The sequence below is a fragment of the Hemiscyllium ocellatum genome, chromosome 5 (genome assembly GCF_020745735.1).
Source record: "Hemiscyllium ocellatum isolate sHemOce1 chromosome 5, sHemOce1.pat.X.cur, whole genome shotgun sequence".
Classification (NCBI taxonomy): Eukaryota; Metazoa; Chordata; class Chondrichthyes; order Orectolobiformes; family Hemiscylliidae; genus Hemiscyllium; species Hemiscyllium ocellatum.
The window spans coordinates 138,390,713-138,416,395 of NC_083405.1; the positions used below are offsets into that span (position 1 = coordinate 138,390,713).

General features: G+C 45.2%; 1 protein-coding gene across 1 annotated transcript in view; it reads right to left on the reverse strand.

Annotated features, from left to right (window-relative positions):
* shrprbck1r (sharpin and rbck1 related) overlaps positions 1 to 25,683 on the reverse strand; it is a 47,750-nt gene that overhangs the window by 5,762 nt on the left and 16,305 nt on the right. Inside the window, exons 7-11 of the mRNA XM_060825253.1 lie at positions 24,389 to 24,537; positions 21,986 to 22,159; positions 6,667 to 6,827; positions 2,472 to 2,583; positions 66 to 245 (exon numbers count right to left, since the gene is read on the reverse strand). Coding sequence (XP_060681236.1) covers positions 66 to 245; positions 2,472 to 2,583; positions 6,667 to 6,827; positions 21,986 to 22,159; positions 24,389 to 24,537 — 776 coding nt within the window. The remainder of the gene's footprint in view (positions 1 to 65; positions 246 to 2,471; positions 2,584 to 6,666; positions 6,828 to 21,985; positions 22,160 to 24,388; positions 24,538 to 25,683) is intronic.

Genomic DNA, 25,683 nt, shown 5'->3' on the forward strand with positions numbered 1-25,683 from the left:
AGCTGACATTGGAATCGCTGTGGTTAGTTAAATGATTGGTTGGGCTAATTCTCGTTGAAGTTTACCTTGCAGAGCAAACAGTTGAGCTTTAAGCAGATTGGGCAGCAGAATTCATTGACTGCATCTTCGTATATACACCAGCCCTTGCAGTCTGCTGTTTTGCAGTGGTAACTGTTTTCACTGCTGCTCTCTGCAACACTCATACTGCGGTCAAGGAACTTATCATAGTCTTCATTGGAAACCAGCTGAGAAAGAGAAATCCAAGATCAGTTACATAACAGCGACTTCACGATGTCCTGACTCACAGCGAAAACCCCTTCACCCAGTCCCAGCTAACATTCTGAATGGGGGGGGGGGCACAGGACTCGAATTGTTAACTCTGCTCTCTCTCCGTTAACAGGTGATGCCAGACGTGCCGAGTTTCTCCAGAAACTTTGGATTTTATTTCAGATTTCCAGCATCGCGATTATCGGTTTTATTATAGCCCATATTTGTTGTTTTGCATTGGTTCTTTGAATTTTAAATTCTCCTCCTCGACTTTCCTCCCCCATCTTTATCTCTGTCATCTCCCTTAGCGCTCTCTCTCTCTCTCTCCCCTCCCCCCCCCTTTCAAACCTAACTCTTTGAGGAATGCTTTGGTCATCACTGCTAATATTCCCTCCTTTGACTCAATGTTGAAACCTGCGTGGTATTGCTTCCATGAATGGTTTACTGAGTTAAAAGTACTATGCAAATACAAGGTGTCGGTTAAAAATGTTCAGCTATTGACACTATAATGTCCATCCCTATAAGATTCATTGTTGGATGGTATAGCACTAGAGTTTTGTTAGAAATAAAACACTTTGTTCAAGCTTTTCATCCTGGCCTCATCAGGACACATTGCAAGAATACCAACTTAAAAGGGAACATTTTATCCTGTGTGAGAAATGATTGATTGATTGGCCAGCCAGTGGATCGTGTTTGGTTGAGGAGATGCCATGGAGGATGCACCAGTTGATGATGATTGACAGTTAACATAGTCACACACAAAACTGCATACATTCATGTAGAACTCTGAGTTCAAAAACTGCATGAATTTATGTAAAACTCTGCTATCTCACTTTTTAGCTTAGAATCAATCTAAACATCATGGCACAGATAAAGAACACAGGGGGCTAACACCTTCAACATATTGTCTAGCTATCACCAATGGGTTTTGTGATTTACACATGAAAGAAGTGAAACTATCACTGTATTCTAACAGATAAAAGGCTTAAAAATCAATTTTTCAATGTATAATTTCAGTTACATCACACTGCAAATTTTTGCTATAAATTCTGTGTTACGATTGAGCCCTCTACTATCACCTGATGAAGGAGCGTCGCTCCGAAAGCTAGTGTGCTTCCAATTAAACCTGTTGGACTATAACCTGGTGTTGTGTGATTTTTAACCTCTTTACAGTGACATTCTTGCCAACAGTCCTGATGAATTCAGGCTAAAAAGCTTTAAGTGTCTTTTTGTAGTAAAAATCCATGATAAATTTGATCACTAGGCAGACTCATGTTGAGTTGGCTGGTTCTCTCTTAAACTCTTAAGTTCAGTGACTAGGGCCTGAACAGTAATGTTGCAGTCAAATTGCAAAATATTTCCTTAGCTGCCTGACTCACTATCCCCTTGTTCCATCCATAGGGAGCTGGACCACACTCATAGCCCTCACAATAAGATTACACAAAGCATCACAGCGTGAGCCAATGCACTGCAGCCAGTACAATGGACTGAGTCAGGGCAGATGGATGATCAGATACCCTGGAAGATTCACCCCTGGCACTACTCCCACCGAGGGGTCCTGAAGCCAGCTCTACATCAGTAACCATCTGCCTCCCCCGATAAAGAGATCTCAGAGAGAACCAAGACAGGGAGTGGACTAACAAGGAGCAAGCAGGCTTGATGGGCCAAATGGTCTACTTCTATTCTGATGTCAAGTGAACAATCAAACAGCGAGTGAACAACTAGACAGTAAATGGTCAAACAGATGGAAAGCAGATGTCCACTTGTGAACAATCAAATAGCAAGCAGAGAACCAGACAGCAAGGAAGCAGCAGTAGACCATAGGCAGGCCATTCAGCCCATCAGTCCTGCTCTGCATTCAATTACATCATGGCTGATCTGTGCTTCAATTCTATTTACTCAATAAACCTCAGTTTTATGTACCAAAAGTCTGTCTCTCTCAACCTAGAAGGCTCCAATTTAACCCCAGCATCAACAGCAGGACCAGAGCTCAGTTACAGCTCACATCTCCCCTCCAGCTTCCCCTCTCCCACATTCCACAATCCCCTCCTTTCCCATGTTTCAGAGGGCATTCAGTGCCCTGACCCCAAGCCCAAGAGTGCACTCAATATGCAGCCCCCTCCCCTTCCCAGGTCTGAGAGATCACTCAGTACTCAGACCCCAGCCCGCCCCCCTCCCCTCCCCAGATCGCAGACTGTACTCACTGCTCGGATCTCCCGTTCCTGCAATTTGCTGTCACATGCGTAGTTGTCATCTCGAAATGGACAGGGTATCTGTGGGTCAGTGCTGCTCCGGATCAGCTGTTTCAGACAGTCTCTGCACATGGGAGTCAGGCACAATGAAGATTATTGATATCATCTCTGTAACATCCTTATGCAACCCTCTATTAACACTGCCTGAGCAAACGGAAGGAGGCCAATCAGCCCATCTCAGGTCTCCTAAGCTTCAAATCTGTTGTTGATAAACCAGAACTCCTCCAATGCCCTCACACACTGCACTGGGCCTGGGAAGGTTCAGAAAAGGACAGGGGCAATGCGAATCTCTGCACCATTACAGGTCACCATTACAGCCCTGCCATGCTGCTGTAGGAAATGCAGCAGCAGCCAATTTCACACACAGCAAGATCGCGCTCACCCCAAACAATGTGGTGCCCAGAATTGGCTGGAATACATCAGACAAAGCTGAACCAGTGTTGTATACATACACCAAAGCTCCCTTGCACTTGGATGCTGCGGCTCCACCAATAAACCCAAGGATCCCACGTTGATCTTTCTAAATAACCTCTCGCCACACATCCTGATCCGTGAGCCCTCCCTCCCCCCAGGGTTCGTTCATTCCTAGCCAGGATCCCAGACTGGTTACAGAATGCCCTGCATGATAACAATGTGACAGGTACATTTGGTGCCTCAGAAGGTGGTCATCCCAGGCTCAGGAAAGGAGTTGCTGTTCAAGCCTTGGCCAACTGTGGAACCAGTAGGTTCTACTCCAGGTAACTCCAAACCACTGGTGGAGAACCCTTCAGGAAGAGGCACGTTATAATATTTAATTAATAAAAATAATTAGAGGGAATAGAGTCCCTCAAGGACCAAAGTGTAGAACCACAGAAGATGGGTGAGGTCCTCAATGAGTATTTCTCCTCTGTGTTTATCATGGAGAATGACATGAAGACTTGGGGAAGTTAGTGATGATATCTTGGGGACAGTCTATATCACATTAGAGGTGGTGTTGGATCTATTAGAATGTATGAAGGTGGATAAATCTCCTGGTCCTGACCAGATATATCCAAGAGGCTAGAGAAGAAATTGCAGGGGCCCTGGCTGATATTTTTGTGTCATCATTAGCCACGGGTGAGGTCCCGGAAGACTGGAGGGCAGCAAATGTTGTGTCATTATTCAAGGAGGGCTACAAAGAAAAACCTGGGAACTATAGACCAGAAAGCTGAACATATGAAGTGGGTAAGTTACTGGAGAAGATTCTGAGAGATAATATATACAAGCATTTGGGAAGACAGGATTTGATTAGGAATAGTCAGCCTAGCTTTGTGAGTGGGAGATCATGCCTCACAAATTTGTTCGTTCTTAGATGAAGTGACCAGGAAGGTTGACGAGGGCAGGGCGGCAGACGTAGTCTATATGAATTTCAGTAAAGGCCTTTGATAAGGTTCCACATGGTGGACTGCTCTGGAAGGTTAGATCGCATGGAATCGAGTGTGGGGCTGACAAAATGGATACACAATTGGCTTGATGATTGGAAGGGTGCTTGTCGGACTGGAGGCCTGTGACTAGGGGTCGGTACTGGGCCCATTGCTGTTTGTTATCTACATCAATGATTTGGATGAGAAGTACAAGGTACGATGACTGAGTTTGCTGATGACACTGAAATAGTCGGTATCACGGACAGTGAGGAAGATTATCAGAAGTTACAGCAGGGGAAGTGGGCTGAGAAATGGCAGATGGCGTTTAATACAGGTAAGTGTGAGGTCTTGGATTTTGGAAAGTCAAATCAAGGTGGGAGTTTCATGGTGAATGTACGGGCCTTAAGGAGTGTAGTGGAACAGAGAGACCTTGGAATTCAGGTGCATGGTTCTCTGGAAGTGGAGTCCCAGGTAGACAGGGCAGTGAAGGAGACCTTTGGCACACTGGCCTTCATCAGTCAGGACACGGAGTATAGAAGTTGGGAAGTTATGTTGCAGTTGTACAGGACGTTAGTGAGGCCGCACTTGGAGTACTGTGTTCAGTGTTGGTCACCTTGTAAAAGGAAGGATGTTATTAAACTGGTTTTATGAAGATGTGGGTGTACTGTACCTTTAAGAGAGTAAAAGCTAGCAGTGACAGCACCAAGTGTTCTCAATAAGACACAATGTAACATGTGCTCCAGCTACCAGGGTAGCTGGTTGCCTAGAGACAAAGACAGATTTGAATTAGGCCAATCAGTTTAAATTATGCCCCAAACCAAAAAGAAAACCACTCCAATCAAGTTTGAATTTAGTATATTGACAATCTTAAAAGCCAATGACTCAATCCGATGTTTTGGGGTATTAGACCAGAGAAAATTGAACAGTTGGGATGATAACTGCCAAGCCAATGACATCTGCAAACTGCCCACAGAATAGCTCTCTTAAAGGTACCTTTATCGATCAGTAACCTGTGAAGCAAAACCCCAAGAAGAAGAAAAGACAGAGATACAGAGAAGAACCGAAAGCTTTCCTGATTTCAAGAAAGGATTCCTGATGAAGGGCTTATGCCCAAAACGTCGAATTTCCTATTCCTTGGATGCTGCCTAACCTGCTGTGCTTTAACCAGCAACACATTTTCAGCTGTGATCTCCAGCATCTGCAGACCTCATTTTTTACCCGAAGAACCGAAAGCTGCCTGGTTTTGAGATAAGAAGAGTTGTTTTGTAAATCTTAATCAGGAGTTTTATTGCACTAGTATTATAGAAGGAAAGGTAAAGGTAAAGGATAGGTTAGAGGGAGGAGTTGTAAATAGTCATTAGTTAATTATTCTCTGTCCTACTTTAAGAAACAAAATGTTATTAATTTTTACTTGAAATAGTTCTTGACATTTGAATTTTCCGAGATTACTGTACGAGATAACTCTTTCCTGTATTGCTGGTTTAAATTGATCAGGAGGGTTTACCCCATGTCATAACACTGGAAAGAGCTCAGAACAAAGTTAAAAGGATCTTGCCGGGACTCAATAGACTAAGTTATAGGGAGAGGTTGGACAAGCTAGGACTTTTATCTTTAGAGCATAGGGGACTGAGGGGGAATCTTAGAGAGATGTACAAGATCATGAGAGACATGGACAAGATTAATGCACTCGGTCTTTTTCCCAGGGTTAGGGAATCGAGGACTCAAGGGCATCAGTTTAAGGTTAGAGGGGAAAGAATAAAAGGAACCTGAGGGGCAACTTTTTTACACAGAGGGTGGTACACATATGGAATGAGCTGCCAGCAGAAGTGGTTGAGGCAGGTCCATTAACAACATTTAAAAGGCATTTGGACAAATACATGGATAGGAAAGGATTAGAAGGATATGGGCCAAGTGCAAGGAAATGGGGTTAGTGTGGATGGACATTCTGGTCAGCATGGACCAGTTTGGGTCAAATGGCCTGTCTCTATGCTGTAGGACTCTATGGGCACTCATATTTCCTTGATACACACATGGTTTTGCATATGGAATGAGTTGCCAGAGGAAGTGGTGGAGGCTGGATGACTCTGAAGCTGATCTCTGTCCTATACCTGGCTCTCCTCCTGGGCTGCATCACCTTGATCAACTTCTCTCTGGGCTTCATCCTGGCTGTGACTCTCGTCCCAGCGGCTGCCCTCGCTGAGCCTGCACCCCACAGGTAAGGGACATGGGGGGAGGCGATCATCCAGGGTTATAGAGGCATAGAGATGTACAGCACACAAACAGACCCTTCAGTCCAACCCGTCCACATCAACCAGATATCTCAACCTAATCTAGTCCCACCTGCCAGCACCCGGCCCATATCCCTCCAAATCCTTCCTATTCATATACTCATCCAAATGACCACCCTCTGTGTATAAAAGTTGCCCCTTCAGTCCCTTTTATCTCTCCTGTTCGACTATAACCTGGTGTCGTGTGACATCTGACTTTGCCCACCCAGTCCAACCCCAATACCTCCACGTCATCCCAAGAACAGGAACAAGGGGGAGGCCATTCGGCCCTTCCAATCTGTTACACCATTCAACAGGATCTCTGCTGAGCCGTGAGCTAACTTCACACAGGAGTAGGTGAAGAGCAATATCAGAGTGCTTGAAAAGAGAAAAAGCAGAAGTACAGTGCAAAATGAAAGGAAATAAAGTTAAGGATTTCCAACAATAAGATGGCCACAGGTGCGAGGGGGAGAAGGGCAGCTTTGTGGGTCCTCACACCTGCAGAAGGAGTGCAGACAGTCTCTCAACACAACGCCTTCCCCTGGCTTCACATCCGACAGGCAGATCCGGCATTCAAAGGGCTCAGGGTTGAGGACAAGGTGCTGGCCGTCAAGCTGCAGGAGGTTCTGATAATTCCGCAGGCGCCTTTCCTCCAACTCCTGAGGTAAAATACGTGAAAGTACAAACCAACAGCGTCACACACAGCTACAAGCACAGAGCAGATTACAATACAGCCATCAAACAGCCCACACCGACCAAACCCAGAATCTCTACCCTTAATGTGTTTGGGCTCCACTTGCTAAACAATCCCAAGTGCGTCAAGAGCTACAACAAAATTGGTGGTATAGGCGATAGTGAAGAATGTTTTCTAAGACAACAAAGGGACCTTGATCAAATAGGTCATTGGGCTGAAAAATGGCAGATGGAGTTCAATCTGGATACATGCAAAGTTTTTCATTTTGGAATGATAAACAAGTGTGGGCTTATACGCTTAATGGTAAGACATTGGGTAGAGCTGCAGAGAGACCTCGGGGTTCAGGTACATAAGTCTTAGAAGTTTGCATCACGTATGGACAGATGGTTAAATAGGCATTTGGCATGCTTGTCTTCAATGCTCAGTCCTTCGAGTATAGGAGCTGGGAAGTCATGTGGAGGTTGTACAGGACATTGGTGAGACCTCTCCTGGAGGACTGGGTCCATTTCTGGTCACCCAGTTATAGCAAGGATATTATTAAGCTGGAGATGGTTCAGATGAGATTTACTGGATTTGGAAGGTTTGAGTTATAAAGAAAGGCTGGATAGGGCTGGGACTTCTTTCACTGGAGCGGAGGAGATTTGAGAGGTGACCTGATAGAAATTTGTAAAATAATGAGTATAGATAGAGTTAATGGTCTTTTCCTTAGGGAGGGGGATTTCAAGACGGGGACACACATTTTCAAGGTGAGAGGAGAAAGATTTTAAAAAGACACAAGGGGCAAATTCTTTACACAGTGTGGAATGAACTTCCTGAGGAAGTGATGGATGTGGGCACAACTACAACATTTAAAAGACACTTAGATAAGGACATGAACAGAAAATATTTGGAGGGATATGAGCCAGGAGCAGGCAGGAGGGACCAGTTTAGTTTGGGATCATGTTTGGCATGGACTGGTTCGACCAAAGGGTCTGTTTCCGTGCTGCGTGACTCTATATCAGTCTATAAATCAGTGAGTTTGCGATGTGGCACATTTATGCTGCTAGAAGCAACATGCGCAGAGAGCTTTCACAAAGGGTCAGTTAGACTCAAAACGTCAGCTCTTTTCTCTCCTTACAGATGCTGCCAGACCTGCTGAGATTTTCCAGCATTTTCTCTTTTTTGGTTTCAGATTCCAGCATTATCAGTAATTTGCTTTTATACATAGGGATGTCATCTTCAGCAAATTAAACGAATATGTTCAAGCCATGTGCCTTGTTTGAATTTAATGGGAAGGCATAGTGGTGCTGTCAGATTAATAAATCAGAGACCGGGGTGTGAATCCTGCCAAGACAGAATCTCAATCAAACAAAATTCTGGAAAGACCATCAAAAACCATTATATAAAATATATATATTGGTTAAGCCTGACTAATGTTCTTTCGGGGAGAAAATCTGTGTTCCTTACCTGGTCTGCTGTGTGTCTGAGTCACACATAAGCCAATGTGGTTTATGCTATAGTGCTCTCGGAAATGGCCAAGCAAACCACCTTTCAAATGGCTAGAAAATCTCAAGAGAAGGTATTAAAGCAGTCAGACCTCCTGGCACCAGAAATTAAAACAGCAAAGCTCACAACTGAGCTCTGACAACCCTGCAAAGTCCTCCTGACTGACATCCTACTACTAAAGCTAGAGATAAATTTGAGAGAGCTGTCTCACAGACATGCCAAGCAATAGCAAGATATTTATATACTTATAAAATCACACCGTACAGACCATGTCCCAGACATAACGACCACCAACCCTGGCTAGGCCTTGTCCCACCTGCAGGAGGGAGTGTAGAGGTGGCAGAACAATGGGATAGAGTCAGGAAGGTGTTAGAGAGTGTCATAGAGATGTACAGCATGGAAACAGACCCTTCGGTCCAACCCTCCATGCCGGCCAGATATCCCAACCCAATCTAGTCCCACCTGCCAGCACCCGGCCCTTTATCCTATCCATGCCCCTCATAATTTTGTAAACCTCTATAAGGTCACTCCTCAGCCTCTGAAGCTCCAGGGAAAACAGCCCCAGCCTGTTCAGCCTCTGCCTGTAGCTCAAATACTCCACCCCTGGCGACATCTTTGTAAATCTTTTCTGAACCCTTTCAAGTTTCACAACATCTTTCCAATACGAAGGAGACCAGAACTGCATGCAATATTCCAACAGTGGCCTAACCAATGTCCTGTCCAGTCGCAACATGACCTCCCAACTTCTGTACTCAGTACTCTGACCAATAAAGGAAAGCATACCAAACGCCTTCTTCACTATTCTATCTACCCATGACTCTACTTTCAAGGAGCTATGAACATGCACTCCAAGGTCTCTTCGTTCAGCAACACTCCCTAGGACCTTACCATTAAGTGTATAAGTCCTGCTAAGATTTGTTTTCCCAAAATGCAGTACCTCACATTTATCTGAATTAAACTCCATCTGCCACTTCTCAGCCCATCGGCCCATCTGGTCCAGATCTTGTTGTAATCTGAGGTAACCCTCTTCGCTGTCCACTACCCCTCCAATTTTGGTGTTACCTGCAAGTTTACTAATGATACCTCTTATGCTCGCATCCAAATCATTTATGTAAATGAAGAAAAGTAGTGGACCCAGCACCGATCCTTGTGGCACTCCACTGGTCACAGGCCTCCAGTCTGAAAAACAACCCTCCACCACCACCCTCTGTCTTCTACCTTTGAGCCAGTTCTGTTTCCAAATGGCTAGTTCTCCCTGTATTCCATGAGATCTAACCTTGTTAATCAGTCTCCCATGGGGAACCTGTCGAACGCCTTACTGAAGTTCATATAGATCACTTCTACTGCTTTGTCCTCATCAATCTTCGTTGTTACTTCTTCAAAAAAACTCAATCAAGTTTGTGAGACATGGTTTCCCATGCACAAAGCCATGTTGACTATCCTGAATCAGTCCTTGCCTTTCCAAATACATGTCCATCCTATCCCTCAAAATTCCCTCCAACAACTTGCCCACCACTGAGGTCAGGCTCACCGGTCTATAGTTCCCTGGCTTGTCTTTACCGCCCTTCTTAAACAATGGCACCACGTTTGCCAACCTCCAGTCTTCCGGCACCTCACCTGTGACTATCAATGATACAAATATCTCAGCAAGAGGCCCAGCAATCACTTCTCTGGCTTCCCACAGAGTTCTCGGGTACACCTGATCAGGTCCTGGGGATTTATCCACCTTTAACTGTTTCAAGACATCCAGCACTTCCTCCTCTGAAATTTGGATATTTTGCAAGGTGTCACCATTTATTTCCCTACAATCTATATCTTCCATATCCTTTTCCACAGTAAATACTGATGCAAAATATTCATTTCGTATCTCCCCCATTTTTTGTGGCTCCACACAGAGGCTGCCTTGCTGATCTGTGAGGGGCCCTATTCCCTCCCTAGTTACCCTTTTGTCCTTAATGTATTTGTAAAAACCCTCAATGTCGACAGCAAGCAATAAACAGGGCTAAGTGATTCCACAACAAAAGGATCAGATCTGAACTCTGCCATCCTGTTACATGAACTCTTGACTGGTTGATAGGTTAACAACTTGCAAGAATAGGCGGATCCACAAATATTCCCATCCTCAATGATGCTGCAAACATTGAGACTGAAGCATTTGTACAAAGCAGCACCTGCTCAGCAATAACCTGCTCAGTGACGCCCAGTTTGGACTATCCCAGGGCCACTCAGCTCCTGACCTCATTCCAGCCTTGGGTCAAACATGGACAAAAGAGCTGGATTCCAGAGGGGAGGGGAGGGGAGAGGGACAGCCCTTAATGTCAAGGTTGCATTCGAACAACATGAGGCATCAAGGAGCCCTGGCAAAACTGGAATCGATGGGAATCAGGAAGAAAACTATTCAATGGTTGGAGTCATACCTGGAACTTAGGAAGATGGTTGTGGTTGCTGGAGTCATCTCAGCTCCATCTCAACTCTGCAGAAGTTCCTCAGGGTAGTGTCCTAGACCCAACCAACTTCAGTTGCTTCATCAATGACCTTCCCTCCATCATTAAGTTAGAAATGGGGATGTTCGCCAATGATTGCACAATGTTCAGCACCACTCACCAATCCTCAGATACAGAAACAGTTCGTGTCCAAATGCAACAAGGTTTGCATAATATCCAGGCTTGAGCTGAAAACTGGTAAGTTACACTCAAACTGCAGAAACGTCAGGCAATTACCATCCCCAATAAAAGGTGATCTAACCACTGTCCCTTGGCATTCATTAGCATTATCACCCCACACAGGAAACTGAACTGAACAAACTTTATCAAAACTGAGGCTACAAAAGCAGGTCAGAGACAAGGAATCATATAGTGAGAAGCACCCCCCGAAGCCTGTCCACCATCTACAAGGCACAAGTCAGGAGGGTGATGGAATACTCACCACTTGCCTCGAAGGGGGAAGCTCCAACAACACTCAAGGAGCTTGACACCATCCAGAATAAAGCAGCCCACTTGATTGGCACCACATCCACAAACACCCACTCCCTCCATCAATGACATTCAGTAGCAGCAGCAATAGCAAGATACACTGCAGAAATTCGGAGTGTGCTTAGACAGCACTTTCCAAATCCATACCACAGAAATCGTTTGAGAAATTCAAGAGGGTCTGGCAGCACCTGCCGAGCCAGAATATCATTCCAGACTTAAAACGTTAACTTTGTTTCTCTCCCCACAGACTCTGCCAGAGCTGCTGAGTTTCTCTGGGGTTTTTAACGTTTGTTTCAGGTTTCCAGCACCTGTTGTATTTTATTTTTAATTTGCTTTCTAAACCCACAACCACTTTCATCTAGAAGGGCAAGCTCAATAGATACCTGGGAACACCATCCCCTGTAAGTTCCCCTCCAAACCACTCACAATCCTGACTTGGAAATATAATGCTGTTCCTTCAGTGTCGCTGGGTCAGAATCCTAGAATTCCCTCTCTAAGGACAATATGGGTCAACCTACAACACATGGACTGCAGCGGTTCAAGAAGGCAGCTCACCCCCACCCTCTCAAGGGGGCAACTAGGGACAGGATATAAATATTGTGTGTAGCCAATGACTCCCACATCCAGGAGCTGGGAGTTGAATATATCACCATAGCTTTCTCCATGGTAACACCTTGGCCAATCAGAGTAGACTTGCCAACCAATCATCAATTTCTGTTTTCCTGTAGTATAAATGATTGTAACGCAGCAATGGTTTAAAGTGGGTACAACATGAATTTATCAGAAATGAAATATTGAAATAAGGCAATAAATAAAACTAAAGACTTGCAATATATTTTTAATTTTTGTTCACAGGAGAGAGATAATGGGTGAAAGGTTTGAAGATTACAGCTGTTTGGAGTAAGGTAATTAAAGCAACATCTATTTCCAGCAGTCAAGGATTTGAATCTTACTGTAAAGACAGTCATGTTAACGAAAACCTTTCCTTCTTTTACATATCAGGATAAACGCAAAAATGCCACATTTCAAAAGCATCACACCACTGCATGCTTCAGGATAGAAAGATGCTGATTTGGCAGGTCAATTCTGATTGGCCAAGGCTGCTGTGCCAAAACAATGGTGAACAATTGACTCTTCAAGATCCCTGTCTACTCCAGGATAACATCTCAACCAGTCAGACAACTTGCCAACCTTCTTTCACCTGTAGTATAATTTGTTGTGATGATTCAAAATTGTAACATTTGTGCACGTGTCCTGATGCATGCCAGACAAAAAGCTTCTGCAATGTCTCTCTCTTCAATAAGACTACAACAGTAATAAGAGCTGAAAATGTGGTGCTGGAAAAGCGCAGCGGGTCAGGCAGCATCCAAGGAACAGGAGATTCGACGTTTCGGGCATAAGCCCTTCTTCAGGGCTTATCCCGAAATGTCGAATCTCTGATTCTCCAGCATCTGATTTCAGCTCTGATCTCCAGCATCTGCAGACCTCACTTTCTCCTACAACAGTAATAATCCAGAGAGCTGCATTAATGATCCAGGAGTTGAAGTCCCACAATGGAAACTCAAAGAATTAAAATTTAAGTGATTAAATAAATCTGGTTATAAAAGTTGGTTGCAATCATGGTGACCAAAAACGACGAGATTGTGGTAAAAACCCATCTGGGTCTGGAATACCCTTCAGGGAAGGAAATCTGCCATCGTCTGGCCTACACGTGACTCCAGTTCCACAGCACTGTGGCTGATTCTTAACTGTTCTTTGAAGTGCACTGGAGAAAAGGAGGGGACTCTGGCTTTATTTGGCAGACGATTCTAATACTTCCTCCCTTTGCTGACCCTGCTCCTACCAGCACTGCCTGTGTTCTCGTGCTCCCCTGTGCAGTTCCCTCTCACCTTGACTGGGAGAAGAGCCAAGAGTGGCCTTTGAGACAGGACAGTCTGTCACTAATCAGTGACTATTGATTTTTTAATAATGTATACATTCACAAGATGTGGATGTTGCTGATAAGTGTAGTCCAGTGACTGACAAACCTCAAAGCTCTGGAGGTGGTGGTGGTGGTGGAGAGACATCACCTTGAACACACCTGGGTAGCCTGCTGGGCTATTTCCCTGAATGATTGACTCTTGCTGCGGGAGGGAGGGCAGAGTCCCTTCCCCAAGTGAAACAAATGGGACTTTGCAATAATCCAACAGTTTTATGGTTAGCGTTACGGAGACAATTCGGTTATTTCTCTAATTTGATTAAGTGACACAGAATATCCAGTATATAAACAGGCCACTCGGCTCAACAAGCGTTCATGACCCTCCTCCCATTTCAACTGTCGCAGAGTCCAAATAGCACAGAAAGCGGCCATTCAGCTGAATAAGCCCATAATGATTCCCCTTGGAGAAATTCTGTCAGTCCCACTCAATGGCCATCACACTGCAGGCTAATTTCCATCAAGTCCCCATCTAATTCCCATTTGACCTCATGGGCAACTAGTTCCAGGTCATTACGATGCACTGTGGAAGAAAGTTCTTCCTCATAACTCTCCTGCTTCTCTAGCTCAAAACCTTAAATCTGTGTTCCCTACTCCTACACCATCAGCTAAAAGGACTTTTTTTTCCTTCTCTCTTACCGGTCATATTCCTATAGACATGTGTGAAATCATTAATGTTGATCCTACTTTGTACATTTCCTGTGCAATTGTATACCTTGCTCTGTCTAAGCGCCCTATGAGCTTATGTCCTTGTTTGCTGTAATCTGCTTGTACTGCTCACAAAACAGAACTTTTCACTGTACTTAGGTACACGTGACTACAATAAATCAAATTAAATCTCCTCTACACCAAAAAGAACTGAAGTTTCTCCAATTAAAACTCCGCCCTTCCTCAGCGCAAAACCCTGGGAGTGTCTGGCAAACCTCTTCCAAACTTTACTCAGCGGGTTGTGAGTTCATGGAATGCCCTGCCAGTAGCAGTGGTGGACTCTTCCTCTTTATGGTCTTTTAAGTGGGCATTTGATAAGCATATGGAGGTTATTGGGCTAGTGTAGGTTAGGTAGGCTTCGGTCGGTGCAACATTGAGTGCCGAAGGGCCTGTACTGCGCTGTACTTTTCCATGTTCTATGTTCTATAAACTCTTTCAGACGGTCACTTGTTTCAAGTGTGGGAACCACACCGAGCATCTAAGCATCCATTCTCTCTACATCTACTCTGTCCAAACCATTTGTAATTTTAAAAACCTCAATCAGGAAACTGAAATGAAATTCAAAAACCGTCATGCTGAGATTTGAGTTGACCTTCACGGAATTATTGGCTTAATAACAGAAGACTAAGAGGAGAAAGTGGAATAGAGGATCCTATGACCATAAAATGTAGGAGCAGCAGGCCATTCAGCCCATTGAGTCTGCTCTGACATTCAATGACATCACGGCTGATCTGATCCTCTATCCCACTTTCCTGCCGTATCCCCATAGCCTTCGATTTACTAATTTCTGAGGAAGAGTCACTTGACCAGAAATGTTAACTCTGCTTTCTCTGTCCAAAGATGCTGCCAGACCTGCTGAGCTTTTCCAGCAATTTTTGGTTTTGTTTCTGATTTTGACAGCATCCACAGTGAAGTGCACTTGAAGGTGCAGCACTCTGAAAGCTTGTGATTTCAATTAAACCTATTGGGCTACAACATGGTACCATGTGACTTCAGACTTTGTCCACCCCAATCCCACACCGGCACCTCCACATCCGAGTTAACGCCCTCTGGTCCCACAAGGGGAAACAACCTTTCCACATCTTCCTAAGGAACTTGAATGTTTCAATAAGGTCACCTCTCATTCTTCTCAACTCCAATGAAGCACAGACCCAACCTACCCAACCATTCCTCGGGAAACAATTCATGCAAACCTGGGATCAGCTAAATGAACCTTCTCCAACTGCCTCCATTGCCAGTATATTTATCCTTAGATAAGGAGCCCAAAACTGTTCACAGTATTCCAACTGGGGTCTGACTAGTGCTTGTTTAGCAAAACCTCCTGACTTTTAGACTTCAATTCCTTTGAAATAAATGCCAACATCCTTTTTGCCTTCCCCATTACCTGATGAACGTAGATGCTAGCTTTTTGATATTCAAGGACTAGGACTCGCAAATCCCTCTACTCTGCAGCTTCCTGCAGTCTTCTTCCACTTAAACAATATTCAATTCCTCTATTCTCCCTGCCTTAAGTGCAGACCCTCACATATTCCACCTGCCAAGTTTTCTCCCACTTGTTTAAACTGTCTGTATCCTTCTCCAGATTCCGTGTGTTTTTCTCACCAATTGCCTTCCCACCTCTTTCTAACAGGAATCATGAAATTGCCCCTGATCTGGGTGGCTTGTTTGGCCGTGTCAAGAGAGCAGTGAGGAGACTGTGGGTCTGGAGTCACATGTAGACCCGTCCAGATAAGCAGGGCAGAAGGACATTAGTGAACCAGACAGGTTTTTATGCTAATCACAAGGGTTTCATTGTCAGTGGTGGACTGGTTCTAAATTTCACATCAATGATTCAATTCAAATTCCATCAGCTGCAGTGTCAGAATTTGAAGTCATGTCTCCAGGGTCTAGCTCTCTGCCTTACTAACTCAGAGACATTGTCACTACACCAGTGCCTCTCCCAGGGGTATAACATTTAAGATTAAATGGTTTATCTCGCATGAAAGATAACCAATGATACAGCAGAAAATAAAACCTTAAAAAGATCCTTGTTAAAGTACAATGTGCAGGTTTAGAGGATACTGAGGCCAACAGGATGAAATACAGATTTGACAGAGTGCTGTCTTAAATTAGGCAAAAAGAATTAAAAGGGTTGTAATTCATGTTTTCTGTTCTTTCCCAGAAACAGTTTTTGAAGGCTGAATGACTATAGAGTGAGATACATCAAAAACTATTTCATGAGTGAAGGATTTGAATCTTGTTAAAAGCAAAATCAGTAACATCTTGTTGACGTTTTTCATGTTGCACTCATTAGGACAACTACAAGAATGCCAAATTCCAAACAGGACAATGATCCATATGTCAGGAGGGAAGGGTACTGATTTGGCAAGTTGATGTCCAAGGCATTACCATGTCGAAAGCAATGGGGTAGGATAAGCCCCCTGCTTTATCCATGGCAATGCCGTGATGCTTTTGTCAACTTATCAACCGATCAGCACACCTTCAGCCACCAGATAATCAGTCTGAGATTTGGTATTCCAGCATGTCCTCTGATGAGGGCCAAATGAAAAGCTTTGGCAAAGAACCAGTCTTTTCAGGGTTCGGGATCTTATCAGGGACTGCAGACCCCAAAATAAAATAAAAACAATTTAGAGATGAGCAAAAGAGGAATGACAATCCCAGGATTAATGGTTGAGGCAGAAGATGCGATGGGAAAGAGGAGGACAGAAACGAGGATGAATGGAACTGAGAACTGACCAAGGTGTTGAGAACAATTTCCCTGTTTGGGGAGCAAATATAGACTCTGACAGGAGGGTCAAGTGGCCGGTTTCCATGAGGCAGCTTCTGTTTCTGACCACTGCGGCACTCCCTCAGCGCTGACCCTCCAACAGTGCGGCACTCCCTCAGCGCTGACCCTCCCTCAGCATTGACTCTCTGACAGTGCAGAGTTGCAGCTTTCTGACTGATATTTGACCAGTATGCAGAAAGATCATTCAAGCAGGGAGACAGAAGCATTGCATTCAACTTGGGAATGGGACAGCTTTCTGAGCAACAGGAGAGCTGAAACACAACACGCTTTGAAATGAAGGAACTAATAATTGCATTGTACCTACTGAAAGCAGTGTTTCTATTTTAATTTGCTCACAAAAGGAAATAACAAAATAATCCCCTTTCAGTTGTACATTCATTAGCTCGACAGTCTGGAAGTGAAGACTTCCCACCTGTAAAACCTGCTTTAAGCATTCAATAAATGGCAGCAGCTACCAGGGTGTGGGCACACACTCTGAATAGCAGCACTTTCACTGGTAGCTGTTTCTATAACTTATTTGAGTAACAGTAGAGTCCAGGTTACCCATCTATTACCCCTTAGTTCATCCTGCTTCGGCTGCTGACAGCTGTGCAAACAGAAAGCTGGTTCCATGAACTGTCCTCTGAAGGGGTAGTAGGTACAAGGCTGGGAAACAGGGCTGTGGCATCTTGGTATCTGTGCCAGTGCGAAGCTCCATCACGACCCTCCTCGCCCACCACCTCCCCCTGCCACAGTCTCCAATGGACAGGCAGGTTGGAGGACCACAGTCAGTCAGTCAGGGGGTAGCAGCTTGTCAATCTCTGCCAAGGCAAGTCTCTGTGCGCTGACTGTAGACAAACATTCTTCCCTCCTTCCTTTTTCCTGCTGATTCAAAAAAGAAAGAGGAGAAGAATGAATCTGTCCGAACGGAATTCGGAAACCAACACGCTTCTTCATGAATCTAAAGCATGGCACCTCTTGCAGTGGAACCTGTTAACATCACGTAGGATGTCAAAAGAGACAGTGAACTGACCGAGATCTACTGCGGAACATTTAAGTTTATACACAAAACCTGCTGACTTTCAGTGTCCTTACTGGTCCCTCAGAAATTAAACCGTAAATGAGATAACACTCTGGAACACCACAGAAACTACAGGCTGCTCTTACTGAGGTCAATGTAAGCAGGTGGACCCTGCAGGAGCTCACATGGGTGAGGAATCACAATGTTTGAGAGTGTAACTAGCACTTTCATACTTCATATACGCTGCACACAATTTTTCTTTGAAAAAACATTTGCTCACAGAACATGGACATTGTTGGCTGGGCCAGCAATTATTCCCCATTCCTAAGTTGACTTTGAGAAGGTGATGGGTGAGCTGCCATTTTGTAAGTCTGCAGTCCATGTGGGGTCAGTGCACCCACACAACTGTCAGGGAGGGAGCTCCAGGTTTTTGACCCAGAGACATGGAGGGCATGACAATACAGACTCCTCTAGTAGGGTTTCAAGAGGGTTGGAATGTAAAAACAACAATGTGCTACTGAGACTTTATAAAGCTCTGGTTAGGCCCCATTTAGAATACAGTGTACAGTTTTGGGCGCCACACCTCAGGAAAGACATACTGGCACTGGAGCGTGTCCAGCAGAGATCCACACGGATGATCCCTGGAATGGTAGGTCTAACGTACTGAGGATGGCTGAGGATCCTAGGATTGTATTCATTATCGTTGAGAAGGTTGAGGGGAGATCTAATAGAAACTTACAGGATAATGCAGAGCTTAAAAAGGATGGATGCTGGGAAACTGTTTCCATCAGGTGGGGATACTAGGACTCGTGGGACAGCCTTATAATTAGAGGGGGTCAACTTAGAATGGAAACGAAGAGACATTTCTTCAGCCAGAAAGTGGTGGGCCTGTGGAATTTTCTGCCACGGAGTGCAGTGGAGGCCGGGATGTTAAATGTCTTCAAGGCAGAGATTGATAGATTCTTAATCTCACAAGGAATTAAGGGACATGGGGAGAGTGCAGGTAAATGGTGTTGAAATGCCCATCAGCCATGATTGAACGGCAGGGTGGACTCGATGGGCCGAATGGCCTTACTTCCACTCCTATTTCTTATGGTCTTACGGTCTACAGTTTTCCCCTCTTTACCCAAGGAAGGTCAAAATCTGCTGTACAGGGATTGCTGTGAAGGATCACCAGATTTTAATTCCTGATATGGTGGGACTACCCTATGAAGTTAGACACAGGAAATTGGGAATGGAGAAGAATGAGAGGTAACCTTACAGAAACTTTCAAAATTCTTTTCTCCAAAACAGAACTCGCCAGGATAGATGATGCTGGGGGTCTCTAAGCAGGGGTCGCAGCTCAGAATAAGGAGTGTATATTCCTAACACAGATCCCTCTGCATATGTACAGTTACACCTCTGACATCACACCAGTTTCTACTTTCTGCTCGCGCAAGCTTTAAGCTCGTATATTTGATTTCAGGGAGAAAGGTGAACAGTTCAGCTACAGATTATCTACCAGAAACTCAGAGATAACTTAAGAAAATTGAAAGCACTATCCTTATATAAACAGCAAAAACTTTGATCACAAACAATCACCGACATGATCAGCGTTTGCTGTTTTCTTTTAAAGCTTTACAATGAGATTAGAAATCGCCATGATTCTCTTGCAGACAGCAAAAACTTTCAAACCATCTTAATCACTAAAAAACATCCCAAGAATAGTCACAGTGGTATAAATCAGGCAGAAAAGAACATTGAACCTAGTGCATGCTGTTGGCTCAGACTGCTGAGACTTTGGCCACAGTCGCAGTCCTCAGGATGAAGGTCACTTTAGGACTGAGTGGAGGTGGAATTTTTTCCTCACACTCAAGAGGACAGTGAAACTTCAGAACTCCCTACGCCAGAAACAAACTCCATGCTATGGGAGGAGAAAGTGAGGTCTGCAGATGCTGGAGATCAGAGCTGAAAACGTGTTGCTGGAAAAGCGCAGCAGGACACACTTTCCTCATTCCTGATGAAGGGCTTATGTCCGAAACGTCGAATTTCCTGTTCCTTGGATGCTGCCCGACCTGCTGCGCTTTTCCAGCAACACATTTTCAGCTCCATGCTATGGAAGCTCAGTCAATCATCTCAAGAAACAAAGTGACAGATTTCTAATTAGGAATGAAATCAAGGGGGAGGGGGACAGAATGGGACCAGAGCTTTTAGACTGATGTCCTGCTATGATCTAGTCAAAGGGTGCAGCAGTCACAAGGGGCTGAGTGGCCTCGTCCTATTCATATGTTTCTATGTTCCACCATTATCCCAAGTCAGGATGGTATGTGGCTCAGGAGAGTGGAATCTGGCAGGTTGTATCCATGTATCTTTTGCTTTGTCCTTCTAGACGGTAGAGCCACCGTTTTGGGAAAACACAAGGACATAGGAAATCGGAGGGTGAGTAGGATATTTAGCCCCACTAACCTGTTCCACCATTGAACAAGATCATGGCTGATGTGTCCAGGTTTGTGTGTCAGCTCATTGTAATGACCATGCCCACCGCTGAGTGCGTGGAGGGAAATCTTTGCATGGGATTAGAGTTTTAGCCAGTAGTCATATATCAACGGCGCATATCTGCTAATCTGTGATTAGATTCTATTCATTTTTAACGTAGTCTTTTTTATGAAGTACAGAAACCTGGTTTGTATTTTTCTGGTAATCGGAGTGTAACTAATGTGTAAATTGGGACTTGGCATACTTTACTAACATTTGTAAATTGTGATGACTCTGGAGATAACAGAGCTTGGCTTCCTGCGCTAACCCAGGGAAGCAAAACATAAATGAGAGGCCTCTTATTCTCCATGTTCCTTAGTTTAAGAATTCCCCACAAGGACAAACAACTTCTTAACATCTACCCTGTCAAGCCCCCTCAGAATCTTCTATTTTTCAATAAAACCATCCTTCATTCTACTAAATTCTAAGGAATAAAGACTGAACCTATTTAGCCATTCCTAATAAACCAACCATTCGCCCCAGGAAATCAGCCTACTCAATCACTCTAAATTGTCTCCAATCTCAGTACATCCTTAGCCATAAACGCCAAAGGGAGGCATATTATAGTCAAAAGGTATTTAGCGAGTCACTGTGTTTATATGGCAAGTCTCGCTCAGCTATTGATCAACCGTAATCCCCAGGATGTTGAAAGTGGCGGGGGGAGAGATATAGTGATGGCAATGCTGTTGATTGCCAATGAACTATGGTTCTATTCCTGATGAAGGGCTTTTGCCTGAAACGTCGATTTTCCTGCTCCTTGGATGCTGCCTGACCTGCTGTGCTTTTCCAGCGCCACTCTGATTTACACTCTGGTTTCCAATGACCTTCCCTTGTTAAAGATGGTCATTGTCCAGCACTTGTGTGGTGCGAATATTACCTACTACTCAATAGCACGAGCCTGAATGATATCTACATGTTGCTGCACATGGACACTTGTGTAATGCTGAACATTGCGCATTCATTGGCGAACATCCCCACTTCTGACCTTATGATGAAGGGAAGGTCGTTGATGAAGCAGCTGAAAATGGTTGGGTCGAGGACACTACCCTGAGGGACTCCTGCAGAGATGTCCTGGGGCTGAGATGACTGACCTGCAACAACCACAACCATCTTCCTATGTGCAAGATATAACTCCAATCAGCAGAATTTCTACCAGATTCCCATTGACTCTAGTTTTGCTAAAAATTTGTCCTTGATGCCATACTCAAGTCAAATGTCAAGAGCACTTAATCTCACTGCAACTCTGGAACTGAACTCATTTGTCCATGTAATGAGGTCAGCAGCTGAGTGACCCTGTGGAGTAGGTGCTGTGCGAAAGCTCTGTTGACAATCTAATTCATTACTTTGCTGACGATTGACAGTAAGGTGGCAATTGGATGGGTTGGATTTGTCCTGCTTAGCGTCAGAGTCTGCAGCACAGAACAAGGCCTTTCGGCCCATCAAGTCTGGACCAGTCAAAAACAACCACATAATCATCCTAATGTGCTAACCAAGCCTCTGGGGATGGAAAGCTAGCACAGATTTCTCCTAGGGATGGAATAGTTTCTCTGTCACTATGGATGCTGAATAAAGTACACCACATTCTCTTGGGAATTTTCACAGGACATTTTGAATACAAGACCTCAAAGGGTAGCTTATAGTAGTTACTAAGATGCCTGCACTGGAGCAGTTTCATTATTACCTGTTGATGTCTCTGCATTGCCTCCTTTTCCTGCAAGATGCGATAGAGCTCTTCATCATCAGGTTTATAATTCTGGGGCACACAGTAGTCTGGTGGTCGAGGGCTGCTGCACATTTCACATCCTGGTCGAGTGGGTTTATTAATGTAGGTACACTTTACACACGCCCAGCCTGCCTGTTAGACAGAAAAGGAAAGGGGGGAGATTTTAAGTGGCCACCAACGGGAATTGAACACACAGCAATAGGCAGGGATATCAGAAAAACAACTATTCCGTGAAACAAAAACAAGAAATCACTCAAGAAACTCAGCAGACCTGGCAGCACCTTTGGAGGGAAAGCAGAGTGAACTTTTCAGGTCCAGTCACCCTTCTTCAGAAATGACAGAAGCTGGTGGCCTTTCTGGCGGTGATGGGGTTAAGGATGGTAGGGGGAAAGAGGTGAACAGATAGATGGAGATGGAGTTCAGAGGCAGAGACAGCAAGAGAGCGAAAGAGTGAGTGAAGCAGGTAAAGTGTTGATTAGATTAGATTCCCTAGTGTGGAAACAGGCCCTTCGGCCCAATCAGTCCACACCAATCCTCCGAAGAATAATCCACCGAGACCCATTTTCCTCTGACTAATGCACCTAATACTATAGGCAATTTAGTATGGCCAATTCATCTGACGTGCACATGTTTGGACTGTGGGAGGAAACCGGAGCACCTGGAGGAAACCCATGCAGATGCGGGGAGAATGTGCAAACTCCACACAATCACCCGAGGCTGCAATCGAACCTGGGACCCTGGTGTTGTGAGGTAGCAGTGCTAACCACTGAGCCACCGTGCTGCCTTCCTTCACCTGGAAGTTGTGTTTGGGCCCTTGGACAGTGAGGAGGGAGGAAGTAAATGGGCAGGTGTTACACTTTCTGCGGTTACAAGGGAAGTTGCTGTGGGATTGTGTTGGGAATGGAGAAGGAGTGGGCCATGGAGTACCGAAGGAACAATCTTTGCAGAAGGCTGAAAAGGGAGGGGAGGTGAGGGGAGGGGAATGTGTGTCTGGTGGTGATGGAAATGGCGGCAATCCTTTGGATGTGGGATGATAGATGAGGACAAGGGGGATCCCTCTAACTGTTGTGGGAGGGATAAGAAGGGGTGAGGGCAGAAGGGTGGGTGTTGGATCAGACACAGCTAAAGGCCCCGTCAACCCCGGTAGCAAGGAATCCTCAGCTGAGGGAAAACGTGGACATTTCTGAGCCACCCCCTGCTCAGAACAGATGAGACAAAGGAACTGGAGAATATGACTGAATCTTCCCAAGCAGCAGATGTGATCATGTACAAAGCAGCTAACAGTCAAAGAAGGGAAGGGAGGAATCAGAGGTGGACCAGGTGAAGGTGACAGTGGGGTGGCCATTGGAAGCAAAATTGATGAATATTTACAATTCCAAACAAGACAGGAAAGCAGCACCGATGATGTCATCGACGTACCAGAGCAAGAGTTGAAAGGGGGTATCTGAGGAGAACTGGAACAGGGAATGTTCCATGTAGCCCACACAGTGATAGGGGCATAACTGGGGTGTGTGGAGGTACCCACGGTCACATCTTTGTATCTAAATAAAGTGAGAGGAGTTAAAGGAGAAAATTTGTCTGTAACTTCGTTCCAGTTGTCAAGTTTTTGTTGGGTACATTTCCAATTACAGCATACAACGTCAGCAAGCATTTATATAACAGTGTACAAGATAATGAGAGGCATCGATAGAGTTGACAGCCAGAGACTTTTTCCCAGGGCAGAAATTGTTAACACGAGGGGTCATAGTTTTAAGCTGTTTAGCGGAAAGTATAGAGGGGATGTCAGAGGCGAGTTCTTTACGCAGGGAGTTGTGAGAGCACGGAATGCGTTGCCAGCAGCAGTTGTGGAAGCGAGGTCATTGGGGATATTTAAGAGACTGCTGGACATGCATATGGTCACAGACATTTGAGGGTTCGTACATTAGGTTTACCGTACATGAGGATCAATGGTCTGCACAACATCGTGGGCTGAAGGACCTGTTCTGTGCTGTACTGTTCTATGTTCTATAACACTTCCAACATAGCAAAACATCCAAATCTACCTCAGAGTTTTATGAAAAAATCCAGCACCGAGCAACATGATGGAACATCAGGACAGCTGGCCAAAATCTCAGCCAAAAGATGTATACTTTAATGGGTAAGGTCAGGGGGAGAGATTTGGCGGGGGAATTATAGAGTTTAGGGTCAAGATGCCAAAGCTGGGCCTACCAATGGTGACATTAGCTTCACACTTCCCTCATATAGCCTTCCAGCTCCTTCTGAATCTTTGTGTATTTTCTTGTTTGCCTAGATCCTCTCTGTAAAACAAGGAGCAGAACGTAGCAACACATGAGTTTATCACTGGCCTGTTTCCAAGGATACCTGTGATGATGCAGGGGAAGATTGCTGTGAGGGTCTGCTCCGTGCATCATGTAATGAGAGAGACTGAAGTGATTTCAGCTCCAGATTGACACATTGAGTAATATTATTGAGGTCCATCCTTCCATCCCTGCTCTTAGGGGGAACTCCACCTGAGGAAACACAGATTTCATTCAAATCATTTACAAAGACTTAATGAGTGTTGCCCATTATGCAGATTATGTTACAGAATCTGAGAGGAGACACAATTGAATATATCTTCAAAATTGACAGCCCCGAATTTACAGCGCACTGTTGGCGCTGACCTTCTGGCGCTCCCTCAGCACTGACCCTCCGACAGTGCGGCGCTCCCTCAGCACTGACCCTCCGACAGTGCGGCGCTCCCTCAGCACTGACCCTCCGACAGTGCGGCGCTCCCTCAGCACTGACCCTCCGACAGTGCGGCGCTCCCTCAGCACTGACCCTCCGACAGTGCGGCGCTCCCTCAGCACTGACCCTCCGACAGTGCGGCGCTCCCTCAGCACTGACCCTCCGACAGTGCGGCGCTCCCTCAGCACTGACCCTCCGACAGTGCGGCGCTCCCTCAGCACTGACCCTCCGACAGTGCGGCGCTCCCTCAGCACTGACCCTCCGACAGTGCGGCGCTCCCTCAGCACTGACCCTCCGACAGTGCGGCGCTCCCTCAGCACTGACCCTCCGACAGTGCGGCGCTCCCTCAGCACTGACCCTCCGACAGTGCGGGCTCCCTCAGCACTGACCCTCCGACAGTGCGGCGCTCCCTCAGCACTGACCCTGCGACAGTGCCCACTCCCTCAGCACTGACCCTCCGACAGTGCGGCGCTCCCTCAGTGCTGACCCTCCGACAGTGCAGCACTCTCTCAGCCCTAACCTTCCAACAGTGCAGTGCAGCGGTCCCTCAGCAGTGACCCTCCGACAGTGTGACACGCCCAGTACTAACCTTTCAACTCTATGAAGTATTCCAATTTCTGGGGTCTGTCTTGAACCCATGAAATGATAGCTGATCAATCGGGTACAACTAAGCAGGACTGACACTAAATTCAAGAATTGGAACTTCACAAGTTCACTGTTGAGATTTGAATTCATGCTCGCAACAATTTGCAGCTTTTACTATCTACAAACATATATGCATCATGACAAATGCTGACTTAATGGTCAGGCCCCAAGGAACACACCAATCTGTGTCAAGAATACAGATCAATATGCTTCAACACTGTTCTTCTTAAAGGATTCTTATTAACAGCAGTGTTGAGAGAGGAGGTTAATATGATACAAAGAAA